The 13,922-nt window shown below is 33.6% G+C and overlaps 1 protein-coding gene across 1 annotated transcript; it reads right to left on the bottom strand.

Annotated features, from left to right (window-relative positions):
• Nucleotides 1-9,708: 9,708 nt before the first annotated feature.
• Nucleotides 9,709-10,173, bottom strand: LOC147521871 (uncharacterized). Its single transcript, XM_086566542.1, has one exon. It carries the CDS (start codon nt 10,171-10,173, stop codon nt 9,709-9,711), a length of 465 nt encoding a protein of 154 aa, XP_086422668.1.
• Between the last annotated feature and the right edge of the window lie 3,749 nt (nt 10,174-13,922).

Here is a 13,922-nt window from a genome sequence, read left to right on the forward strand (position 1 = left end):
GGAGTAAAAATTTCATTCCACTCCTAGTTCTTTAGCATTCAAGTTTTCTACAATTGACTAGTAAATCCAAAGTCTAATGAGAGCAATGGTGGGAATTTATACTACGATGTGAATTAAAACTAGACGTAATATAAGGATTATAACTCTATTCAATTTAACTAAACAATAATTGAATTCTAAATTAATAACTAAGAATTGAATAACAATAATTGAATTTAGATCTAACAAATTTAAATGACAAATCGAAATGAACAAGAAATAACTATTTTATTTATCTAAGCAATGAAGAACTATGATTCAAAGAATTAATCTAAAACAATGTATAAAACTAATTAATTTAACTAATTGAAATTCAAATCTAGATCTACAAGCTATTTTAATGGCTACTTTCTATTCAAGATTATCTAACTATCATTTTTCTTAAGAGCTAAGTCTTGTTTTATGTAAAGGAGGAGACCAGATCCACAATTTCGTGCATGGGCTGAGGAGCCATGTTTTGGGCCGGAAAATCGAGCTCAAAGCCCAATTTCTTAAGTCCACAGAGCCCGTTTCAGCTGGCTTTGACTTTAGCAAACTTTTCGTCCACTTTTGCTCCTCTGATTGGGTCAAGGCTTGGACCATTGGAAAGCTCTTTCCGAGACGGTCGTTTTGACGTAAGGTAGGCCCAAATCCGAGGCTTGAGTCCAAAGATATGGTCTTCGGAAGTTCTGCTGACTTGTGCACTATTTTTGCCTGTGTTGACTTTTCAGCTTTTGACCGGGCATCATAAAGGCTTTGTCTCCTTGAACCTTGCCCTTTATCACAGAACTTCTTAGCAACCAACCCTTTGCTCCTTTATATCGCCAAAGTGACACATTTCTGCACATAATTGAGTTCCATGCCTGAAATACATAAAAGCACGTAATTAGCATTAACTCTTATTTATTACTCGCATAATTGGTCTAAAAGTAGTATTATTAAGGGGTTAAAACTACAGTTTTTGGCTCTTATCATTATCCTGATTTCCCATGAGTAAAAAGTAAGTACTTAAAATTTGCTGACGTGGACACCCTCAGAGATGAGGAAAAAGGATTGCTATTATATATATATATATATATATATATATATATATATATATATATATATATATATATATATATATATATAAAAGATAAGAGAAGAGCTAATACTTGGCCTGGCAAGTTTAATAATCTCTAGGTCCACTGCATGGTGGCAAAAACATATATTAACCGAAACTTGGGGAATGCTAGCTTCTAATCATTTCACCAAGTGATGCACATAAGCTTTTTCACAATCAAGTATCTGTAGGATGGATGGACTCTGAATTTGCTCTCCTTTAGTAGTACTGTAGTACTCATATATACAGTAGTACTCCATTGGTTGATTTCAAGTGAATTCAGTGATTCAAACCTAGTGTTTTCTATGCTTGGCTAAAGAAATTGTTCTTCTAACCTTGTAGAACAGGGTAATCTATGAACTTTATCTCTATATGTAATGCTGGGGGATGAGGATGTACGACTCTTGAAAGTGTATTCTTGAAAGTGTATACTTTACGCTTATAATTGACAAACAATGTTGATATCTCCTAAAAAAGTAAAAAAGAAAAATGCTTAACCATCTGACAATAGCATACGAAATAACTAAAGATCTGGATGGAAGCAAACATATTATTGTGGAATCAAAAGATAAACAACATGTGTCAATGAACTCACTAATGACTAAAAAGTATAAACATGGTTTTAGAATGTAAACAGACCTAGTAAAATAAGTTATTCCCCTGACAGCTACAATTGAATGACATCGAGTGGAAGCTTGATTATGCTAATAATGGCCACCTGGAGGTCCATCATGCTTTGGAGGAGTTGGGGGTACTGGTTTTGGAATGTAATGCATAAGAAGAGAACCATGTGCAATTGGTTTAGGCTTAATGGTGGCTTTTGAACTGGGAACAGAATCAATAGGGTGGTAGTCCTCCAAATTCAAGTCAGTGTGGCTCTTCCTCTTGGTGCTTGGATCAAAACTCTGCTGCAAGGAAGATTTTCAAGCAAATTATTGAAGGAATAAAAAGGAGTTAAGATCAAGTATCCAAAGGATCTTCTATAGATAACTCATATACCTTCAATTTCCTGCTATGTATTAGTGTTATCAATGTAACAGAATCCTCATCAGTAGCAGAGTAGACCATATTTGTTGAATGCATTCTTACATTAGTGTTTGATCCGTAAGTTACAAACAGTATTATATGAGTAATAATGCTAAGTCAATCAACTTAACCTAAATACAATCTGTCTAGTATCCAATATAGCTAAGTATGAATTCAAAACCTACATCTACATGAGCTTGTGCTGGTTTCAAAGTCTACATGAGTAACCTATTTTTTCCAACGTTTTAAGCTATCAGCTTGTCACTTGTATTGTCCATTATGGTGGGCCAGACGGTCACTTCCTACTATATGTATCCATGATCCATGGAAAGATGGGAAAAAGTAGAGAGACTAGGAGTGCAATTCCATCCTACTGAACTGGAATAGATAGCTAATTTTTTAGTGTCATAAAGGTCTTCTTCACAAATTTACTTCTAAGCTTTATCCTGGTCATATAACGTACACTTGATTTAGCTGATTCAAGAAATCCAGAAAACCAGGTTCTTATTGCTGCGCTTGTTCAAAGAAATTTAGAAAACCAAGTGTTTGTTGTTACTATATAATACCAATGAGTGCAAAGGTACATGTTGTTACTTTCCAGACGTTTTTTAAGGGTGAAACATGGACATTTTACCAAGAATGCTACCCTATTCTTTATATTTTTTTCTCTCACACCTTTGTATAGTAGGCTTAATATTTTGGCAATCTAAGCATCTCCTAGTCTTTACTAAACATAGTATTTGAGAACATATCATCTTCAAGATTAACATCTTTTTTCATTTCAGACAAAATCCTATTGCTCTCAAACTACTGAGCCTCTCACATCAATACCGATATCTTTTCCCAATCTTAACTCCGACGACCTAAACATTCCAGGAACTTGTAAATTCATTGTATGTCTGACATAACTTAGTTATAGTGACAGTAGTCTTTCTAGTCTTTGACCTTACTGCCAAAGACCCGTCTATTCTGAATATGCTGCAATCAATACCACAAACCATAAAAATTCCCCAAAGTAACAAATATCCATATTGTATATAATACCCAAAAAGATTATCGTAGCAATTTATATGTTGATCAGTTGTATTGGCCCAAGTAATATAACGACCTATGGTCTCATGAAGTTCCTTTAGGCTGCAATATATACCACTATATATTCATCGAATTGGGTATCATATGCACTTAGTTTGTTTGTTTGTCTATATTAGTTTCGCATAACAAAATTTTGGCTCCAACATATATAAGAAAACGTAGTAAAAAACTAAGCAGCATGTAACCATGCTCGATCAAATATAAATGGGCCATAACACATTATGCTCAGTTGTATTGGCCCAAGTAATATACCACAAACCATAAAAATTCCCCAAAGTAACAAATATCCATATTGTATATAATACCCAAAAAGATTATCGTAGCAATTTATATGTTGATCAGTTGTATTGGCCCAAGTAATATAACGACCTATGGTCTCATGAAGTTCCTTTAGGCTGCAATATATACCACTATATATTCATCGAATTGGGTATCATATGCACTTAGTTTGTCTGTTTGTCTATATTAGTTTCGCATAACAAAATTTTGGCTCCAACATATATAAGAAAACGTAGTAAAACACTAAGCAGCATGTAACCATGCTCGATCAAATATAAATGGGCCATAACACATTATGCTCAATCAAACCTCTATTTGCATATTTTTCATGGTCTATAGTAGTAGACAATAAACTCGAAAGACCAATGTCAATGAAGAAAGATGCACTAAAATTACCTTTGAATTGCTATATAGCTTTGATCATTCCCAATTTCCACTATCTATCTCTCACAGTGAAGATATAAGAGATGACCTGTTTAGAAAAAAAAAACACAATGAGTTGCTATATTCTTATAAGAATATGGAGCTTAAATAATAAGAAAAGCCATGGATGATAAAAAAAAAAATATCTGATTGAATATTTTAGGCAAAAAGTTGGCCATGGTCACATGGCTACTTTGGCTGCAATAATAGAATTATATTTTAAATATATTGAAGAAAAAAGAAAGGGTCCTTGTTCTAAAAAGCATGCCATGCATAGAAACTGGGTCCATTAGTTTACCTACCATGCATACCAGGACATGGCTCACTAAATTTTGATGTTGAGAGTTGCTCTACATGGTTTAGCAGATGTATAGCAAACTATACGTGATTCAATAGATGACATCTTGTTGGAGTATAGAAAGAAAATGGGCTTGATATTGTATTGTTTTCCCAAGCATTATCCTATGAATAATGGTTCCAAATCGAATGTTAGCAGCTTGTATATGTCTTTCTAGTAATTCAATAATCCTTTGATTTGGATAAGTGGCTTTACCCCAGAATTATAAGTTATAAAAACTTGTGATACCATAAGTAAATTCCATTAGTATAAAAGAATTTTTTTAAAAGACAACCTACTTCGTTTAAACAGAAAGCAAACACGTAAGGTGTAACAACATTGATGTCTTTATAACAAATTGTGTTCTGTGATCTCATTGATAAGTACTCAGTATTCGATAATGTTGTCCTGTGATTCTCATTGATAATTACTTAATATCGAAAATGTTGTTCTACTATTCAATAGAAAAACATGGTACATAGAGTAGCATAATTCCATTGTATACAAAGAATAGGTCAGAAAAATTATGTGGAAGATGTGACATACCGGTGGTGAGAGAGGGAGTCATCCACAAATAAATTAGATACACAATCTGTTCAGAAGAAAAACGATAAATTAATAATAGAGAGAAACTGAAAACAATAACAATAATAAAAAGAAAAAAAGAAAAACCATACCTGATTTAGTGTAAACGGAGCGGTGGATCTGGTGTGTCGAGAAACCAAAAAGTAGAAGAGAAAGCTACAGAGTGTAAAAGCAGAGTTTGATATGTTTTTTTTTTAAATCCCAAGTTTACAGTAAATATACCTTCTTTTTCTCCTAAATTATAGTGAGTAAAATTTGATGTGGACACCTTGAGAGAGCTTGAAAGGGGACTGCTATTAGTAATCCTCTCCATGTGTTACATTTCTTTAGTTAGCAAGGGTCTAGTTTTCTCTATGCAAAAATTAACGGAAACTTGCTCTCACATATCGCGATTGGATGTTATAAAATCAATCATTATCCACATGCAATCTACTCTGAAGAAAAAATAATGAAACAAAAAAACATTAACATGGTCACATAGACCTAAGTTTTATATTAATTTCGCAAAGTTAAATATACTACGATAAGCAATTTCATATAATTATTGAGCACTTAATTACTCTATATTATTGGAATATTTATTAATTAAGGGAGAAATGTGTTCTGACCTCGGTGGAAAGAATGGCGGTCAACTTCAGAAACCATTGATCTTCTTTACAATGAAACTGGATACACCACAGAGTCTACACATGTTTATAAAGAGTTTACACTTCTTTTTAAAAACCAATCTCTATGAATTCAAAATATTCAATTCATTAAAAACCAATGCATACAATGAATAGTGATAAGCGCATAAATGTTACATATTTACGCTCAATTTTATATTAGTTGGTTCGTTTAATTTATTCGTTTGATTTAGTTAGTGTATTTTTGGTGGTTTTACAGGAATTAGACTTAACATGATTAAAAGTGTGGAAACTGTCGAGATTCGGGATGTCCAGTGGCATGAGTTCCCCTAGTTTAGTTGGGCCTTGTTAAGCATGTGAGTAAAGACAAGAGGAAATAAAAGAAAATGGAATTTGGGCCTAAAGTTTAGTCTGGGTCCAATAGCTTAAGACCGGACCATGTGTACCAAGCCAATTCTTAGCACTTAAATAGACCAAAGGCCATATACACCAAAGCCCATTGAACCAAACATTAAACATTTAAATCTCATCCCATTATAGCTACTTGGACCACTTGGACCACCTGATCAGCCTCCACCCTTCGCTCTCACGAACAGAAATAGGAAACTTTCCCTCCATTCCATTCAAGCTTTCCAAATTCGAACCAACCAATAAACCAATTAAAAGCCCACACCCACAAGCTAAAGGCCACACCGCTCATTGTCCACCCGGGATGCACCGGATCAGACTTTTGTTTCCTTCCTTCTCCATCTCACAAAAAGAAGGAAACCTTCTTTTTTTTTAATTCGACTTTCCAAATTCGAAGGGGACAACTGGTGGTGACCAAAAGGATACGATAAATATTGAGGAAAAGGGAGTTTTGGACAGAACACAACAGAACAAAGAACAGACAGAAAAGTGGAGGAGGATTGGAGACGCACGGAAATCGAGATCGAGAACAGACGAGGACAAAGCCAGACGAGCACATCAGGATATTGATTTTACTAATGACTTTATTTTCTTCTATCCTGGTTGTTCGAAATACCATGCGTAGCTAACTCTAGACTAGGACATACGAAGTCTGAAACTAGTTGTTTGTTTGGGATTGGTTCTCGGATTTTCAGTATACTTCATATTTATATAAACTCTTCACTGTTCATGATTAATTAACAGACGGTTTAGTCTTTCATATGGTATGTGATGCATGCGATATTGTTTGCTCACTTTTGTTATTAGTTAAACACGTTTTTACTGTTTAAGTCCAGATTGTGTACTATTCGTGCTGTAAAAAGACGAATATTTATGTGACCTTGACCTTAGTGTTGAACTGTTAGAAGACACTTATCGATTAAGAGTTACCATGTTCATATCATCGAGACGGCACTCAATATACTCATTGCCAATGTCGCTCGCATAAAAAACTGAAATAGAGAATCCAATCATATAAATACAAACAATGGTTTAAGATGGAGTCATAGTCCTAGTATTCTCTCCACGTAATAGAAACCCAATTATTTAGTATATCTCCATTTTAGACCATAGTTAAGTAAAATAGTTTTAGTAGTAATCAATTCAAATCAACAAATATTGTTCGAATTAGGTTAGGTAATATTTTAGTATTCAATTGTCCCTAAACAGCAATCCCTGTGGGATCGACCTCGTTCTTGCTCACCTATTACAATAGACCTCGTGCGCTTGCGAGTTTTTTATTATTAAAGTAGAGTTTAATTAGTCTATTTATTTAGGCCGGTTAATTTCCTATCAAATAGGTATCAAAAGTTGTTAATATTTAGCACATCTAATTGGCACTTGTCATTACAACTTAAGAGTATTTACCATATTCCATATTTTCATATCCTATATCATGTGTAAGAAAATAAATGAAGTTAGCAACTAAAAGAAATATGTCAAGATTCATTGCCTACACAGTTGCATATGTCATGTCATTAAAAAAGGACCCTGTGAACCTACATAGAAATAACATACATTCTAGGGTCAATAAAGAAATGAAATATATAAAAGTCTATGCTACACATTGCTATAGAGAAATAAATGGCCCTTGCCCTTTGACCATTGCTAATCATAGGTGACAATGATTAATAATTGACAAAATGAGCAAGCATATCAATGCTCTGGTTAATACATCTCAAGACCGTCATATCAGAACAACACTATATGAACGTTACATCCATAAATAAAATACCGATGATAAACACAACAGTTTAAGCAATATTTAAGAAAAGGCAGAATAAACAAATTTAGATGATTGAAAATGTTAAGACTTGCAGTCTCTATGATTGTGTGGGGAAGATCGTGCTCACCTTTGTATGTGATGATATCATGTTTGTGTACTTTAAGGCTCAAACCACTTGTTATGTAGATGACAACTTTTCACGCTACTCCGCTTGTAATGTGAAGTCTATTCGGTATATAACAGGACAGAAGCCACCTCCAAGTAGCAGGAGATGGACACTCCAAGAGTTGGAAATTTCTTCTTCATCTTGGAAACCCTAGCTTGTCACACAAACCCATACAGGTCCTTATAAACTCCGGTGTAACAAACAAATTATTACAATATTTTGGCGAACAAAGGAAGTAAGCAATCTTAACAATACACCTTAACTGATACACATGAAAAAACATACCAAGATGCTAATGGTACTTCACTCCCAACTTTCATTGTAATGTTCTATTTAATCAATATCCATTCATCAATGTTTTGATATGTTTTACCTTACGTACGTGTCGAATGCAATATTAAAGAAGCACCAGAGAGGCAAAGCCTAAACACCCAATTAAGTTTGTCGTAGGTTGTAACTGACTTCATTTGAAGATTGTCGATGATATAATTGCAATTTTCTTGTGGAGCATATATAACACCAACAGTAAAACACGTGACACACAGAACACACCCATGCTGACCTTAATATGCATAAAAAAAAAATCAACACCACAATGTAACAATAACGATATAATGAAAGGGTATACAATCTGCTATTCTGCTCTATATATCACTCGTGCAATCAAAATAGACCCAATTAGGGCCCCAAACAAATAGTAATAAAAAAGACACGTTAATTCTACCTTCAATTTAGGCATATATCATATAAATAATACAACATATATATATGTAATCTAGCATGTAGTACCCACGAATGAAAGCTTCTTAGAAAATAGCCACTGCATCCAAGAAACTCTCAGGAATTCTGCAAACGCCAAAACATAGATTAGGCATTAAATCTCTATATCAAACACACAGTCTAGTTGGTAAAACAACATTATGGAGATAACCCATTTCCATAAGCAATTAGCATTGTGTTTCGAACGAAGAAAAAAATATATAAAGTGAGTGAATTGAACTTTCACATCTGATTAACAAATATTAATATAGACCTTAAGGAGAAAGTTCAAGCATTCGTGACACCGACTCGATTAAGATAACAATGTTGTACTTCGTTGTAAATTATAATTCAAACTCTTTGGCCCATGTACCAATTTACTTAAAATTAATCTAATATAAATATTACATAAGCATGCACTTTGATTAATTAAAGTAAAAATAACTTAACTCAAGCAACTACATAGGTTACTACTTGTGCACAATGTTAATGCCTACTTTGCAGTGATAATGAGATAATGGGTTTCAAATAGTGTTTTATGCAATTGTGCAAGTGACATTGTAAAAGTGTGCAACTTTGGTTATATTTCAACTTTAATTATTTGAGTCAACATAAAACAAAACCAAGAATTTTCTGCTCAATTCATGAGTATGGCTTTGGAAAAATCTCATATTAACCACAAAACCAATAGCGAAACCAATCCTTCATCACAATATAAAAAAAATGAGAATAAATCAAGTGGTTTGAAAATTTGAACAATAGGATGAATACCTGGTTGCTAGTTGCCAGGAAGCTTGCTGAGGATACTGAAAGAGGAGTCAAAGGCAAAAGGTGGTGAATCATTTGATAAAACAATATTTGTAGATTTATTGTTGCATAAGAAGATAGAGTGATTGTTGGGGAGGAGAGAGAGCATTTTTAGGGTTCTAAAAAAATCCTTCGTGGAGACGGTTTAAAGTATCAAGTAAATAGAATCCGACATAAATCCTCTGTAGACAGAAGGTTATATCGTCGTCGGTCACTACCAGAGCTGTAATGAAGATGGACAGAAATATTGTTGTTTGCAGAACCATTTGAATTTAAAATCTCAAAATCATTCTTATAGAACTTGTAGAAGTCGTTGTACTAAATAAGAGTGTCTTGAATGATTTTTAAAACATCCCGTGACAAATGAGAATTCCGATGAAGGCGGTGATTCAAAGCCTCATTTCCATCATAAAAGTAAAGCTTTGAATAGACAGGATCCCTTCCTAGATCTGCTAGTAGTGATCCGACTCTATGGTAGAGTCCTTCGTGTATAACAAATGACATTGGACCACTCCCATGCAATACACGCATGTCCGGATTAACACCAAGGCTTGTAAAAGCATTACAAGCATTGTATGACCGAATGTGCTCACGAAATGACCTCACATTGGAATCAGATCCTTCATACAATGATTTAAAGGCAAGGGGCAATTCAGAAAGTGAATGAAATTTGATCTTTCCTTGTAAACAGCACATCCCAAATAGAGGTATGTTTTTGGTTGATTTTGATAGTTGTTCATCTTTCCAATGTAGGGCAGAACAGAATCCACATTGCACATCCATTCGACTAAGATAATATTGTCATTTCCGTGGAGTAGGTACATCTACATCCATTGGAGAGGTGAATACTCGTTGCATGCGATTCTTTTCTTTGTGAGGGCGTTGAGCCAATTGTCGCCGAGTAGGTACTAACCCTCGTGAGATAGTATGTTGAGAAAGAGTTGAAGAAGTAGAATTCTAAGAAACATTGTAAACGTTTTTGTTGTTATTTCTTTTCCTTCCTAAATGCTAATAGAGAAATTAAGTGTCAAAAATTGATTTAAACAAGCATATACTTTACAATATAATGAATAAGATGAAGAATATTTCTTTTAGAAAAAAGGAAAAAAAAAACATGAATGCTAATATTAATACATGCATCTGAAAATTGTCAAAAACTGCTTTAAACATAATTAATAGTTTAACCAACAACTTACAAATGAGATAACTACAAAAACAAACATAGTATATCAAATCTTTGCTTCACAATATATAGAATAAGAATTCTCAATGCATCTTTGTAGTATTAAAAAATTGATAGCATGACATGTCCAGTAGAAATTACCTCTCAATTATTAATATATGATGATGGTTAATATTCTATGAATTAGATGAAAAATTCTTCATACTACGGTAGAAAGAAACAGGTATTTTATAGCTTAGTTCATCAAGATATCAGTTTTTTTACTTTTTCGACTGTAGAGGCTAACAAAAGTACAAAAGAAGTGGAGAAGTGGTATGAATAAAAAAAATACCTCAATATTCTCAGGATTTTGAATGCATAATTGCTCCCGAAGTCTTGCTTTATGAATTTCTACTTCCATTTGCTGTACTAATCCTTGTGAGATGGAATGTTGAGAAAGAGCTGGAGAAGTTGAATTTTGAGAAGCATTGTAATCGTTTTTGTTGTTATTTCTTTTCCTTCCTGAATGCTAATAGTAATACATTCATCCAAAAAGTGACAAAAATTGATTTAAACAAACAATATAAGGAATAAGATAAATAATATAAAAAATAACAACTCATAATTAGTTTGTTACTTTTTAGATTGTAAATGTTAACAAAGTACAAAAGAACTGGAGAAGCTGTGCTATGAGTAAAAAAAGATACCTCAATATTCTCGGCATTTTGAGCGCGCAATTGCTCCCGAAGTCTTGCTCTATGAATTTCTACTTCTGTTTGTTGTTCCATAATGATTATACCTTTAACTTCAAAAATAAACGGTAATTGTACCTCAATTGATTAAAGAGATGCAGCGAAGAGAGGTTAGACAACTATTACTATTCACATATTGCTTCAAAATTACTTGCTATGCTCAGTCACACGGAATAGTAATGCCTAAACAGTATTAGGCTTTTATTATATTTCGTTAGTTAATTATCATACCTCATTCTTGGCATCCCGAATTCCAACACTTTTATGTGTCTTCTCTCTATGAGGTATCTCATATTCCAGGGTTGATTTGAAACCTTAATTATTAGGAGATTGCTTGCGCAGTGTCCCGTTTACCTGGCCTTACTGATTTTCATCCACCCATCTAGTTGGATAGATGTGGGCGGCACGAGGGCAAGGGTGTAGATACTCCACTTAATTCTGTAATTTATTCATCTTTTTAAAATTTATGTGTTTATTCTAGGCATCCGTATGCGTAATGTGAGTGCGCGTGTCGATAAAATTTTGGGGTTGTGTGGTTCGTCGGTTTGTAGTGAATTACAACTTGTAAAACACCTAAACATTTCTGTTCAGAAAGGCCTATATAACTTTGTATAACATTAGGGTAGTGTCTACGAGTTCCTCGAGCTCTCTGATAAGCAATACCTTAGAATTTGCAATAAACTTTTGACAATAAGAAAGAGCCCAATACCTTAAAACTCCTATAACCAAAATCCACCGAGCATATGCTCCTATTGCACACAAAAAAATGCAGAATAAACCACTTGCTATGTTAAGATTTCCTTCCCTTTGTCTTATGTAGAGGATTCAACCATCTCTCAAGAACAAATTTAAGTTCTTCCATGAAAGGGACATGTTCATCTAAATTTTATCTACGTCCTGCTATTCGCATCAAACATATTTCAAATAAAAAACAAATATGTATGTATCAGACATTTTATCCTATGTTTAATTACAACTCTTTGACTATACAATTTGTAATGCCTGAGTCTGCCCAATATGATTTATCTGAATCTATACAATCGATTGTAATTTTTCTTTTTGTATGTTTCAACACAATCATCATGACCGTGACACTGCAATACATTATTGGATGCTAATCACACTACATGAAATTAAGGATATCAATTTGGATGATTAGATTGAAACAGTCTAAAAATTCACATGCGTGTCGTAGGATGAATCAACAAGAAGTTATAAATTTAGTTTAACCAGTGAAAACACTAAGATATCAATAGATACCATAGGTCTATAAAGTCAATCTGAGTTTTTAACCAGTCCAAAATTAGAGTTACCAAGTTATCAAAAAAATTGGTTGAAGTGTAAGAGACCAAGTGCAAGTTTTGAAGCAGCTAAAAAAAATATTGATCACAGTGTGACAACTGTTTAAGTTGTCCATTTCCCAAAAAGAGAAACAAAAAACCACGTAATAAAGGGGATTTATCCAAAAAAAAAATCCCAATTGTCATAAAAAGTTGATCCTTATTAGATCAATGTTCAACTTAATACCTTCTCAATATGAGTAATGAATATACATGCAATTTGTTTTTTAACATTTCAATGAGTTAATATTGGAGCACCTGGGTCCATAATTTATTTTTCGTTTCATGTCATTTTTCAATATACAGTTAAATTTCTATCTACAATGGAATTCCTTAAAACAACAAAACTTCAAAACACCCTAACTATCCAACAGGAAGTCAAAACCACACCTTAATAAGTTTCTTAGACAAATGAGAAAAAAGAACATACCTACCTTGACTGTTTGCTTTATTCTCTCCTATACGCAGACCACTTCAATAAGTTGGTATCGTATTCTGCACTTCCTCAACTCTGAAGTTGAGAAATCATTTGTTGGTTGCCAGCTCTCAATATATTGCTATGAATTAGCATGAGTACCGCCAGCTAGATGTAAGACATTTCACTATCTCCATAAATGGTGCCTTCATATTAAGATAGTGATTTGATTAAAAAAAAATGGAAAAAAGAAGAAGCAAGTGTCAAATCATCCCTGTAATACTGTTGTAGGTCCAACATAGTAGATGCCATATACGCTCTCGTAAGAGTAATGTAAACTATACTATTGCAGTTATCTCTTTCTCTAATAATCCAATTCCCAACCCCGAAAAAAATTAACCCATCACAGAGAACTTTGATTATCAAGAACAAAGAGGGTACCTATTTTCTCCATTGTTTGAAGACGGTTACTGAAGAAGAGTTGAACTTGGAGTGCTTTTGTGGGAGTGCTTCTCTTTTACTTATGCGTGAAAAGAAAAATAGGGGTGAAGTGACCAAGGAACTTGGGAATGGCAGTAAGTGTTTGATTCAATATATATAGAAGATGATAGAATTTCTTTTTTGAGAATACTAATCTCCAAACGTGTTTGATTCAATCCGGCAGTAAGTGTTTGATTCAATATGTATAGAAGAGGATAGAATTTATTTTTTTAGAATACTAATCTAGTAAGTGTTTGATTCAATATAGAATTTCTTTTTTGAGAATACTAATCTCGAGGGGGATGAGATTAAATCTCAGCCACCACATAACTTTTCCCAAAACCAGTCCTATTATGTTATACTGATGATAGGCAAAACCAAGA

Source organism: Coptis chinensis, chromosome 1 (genome assembly GCF_015680905.1).
Source record: "Coptis chinensis isolate HL-2020 chromosome 1, ASM1568090v1, whole genome shotgun sequence".
Classification (NCBI taxonomy): Eukaryota; Viridiplantae; Streptophyta; class Magnoliopsida; order Ranunculales; family Ranunculaceae; genus Coptis; species Coptis chinensis.

What these genes read in the sequence shown, in the direction of transcription:
- LOC147521871 (XM_086566542.1), bottom strand. Translation starts at nt 10,173, where the DNA reads ATGGATGTGCAATGTGGATTCTGTTCTGCCCTACATTGGAAAGATGAA.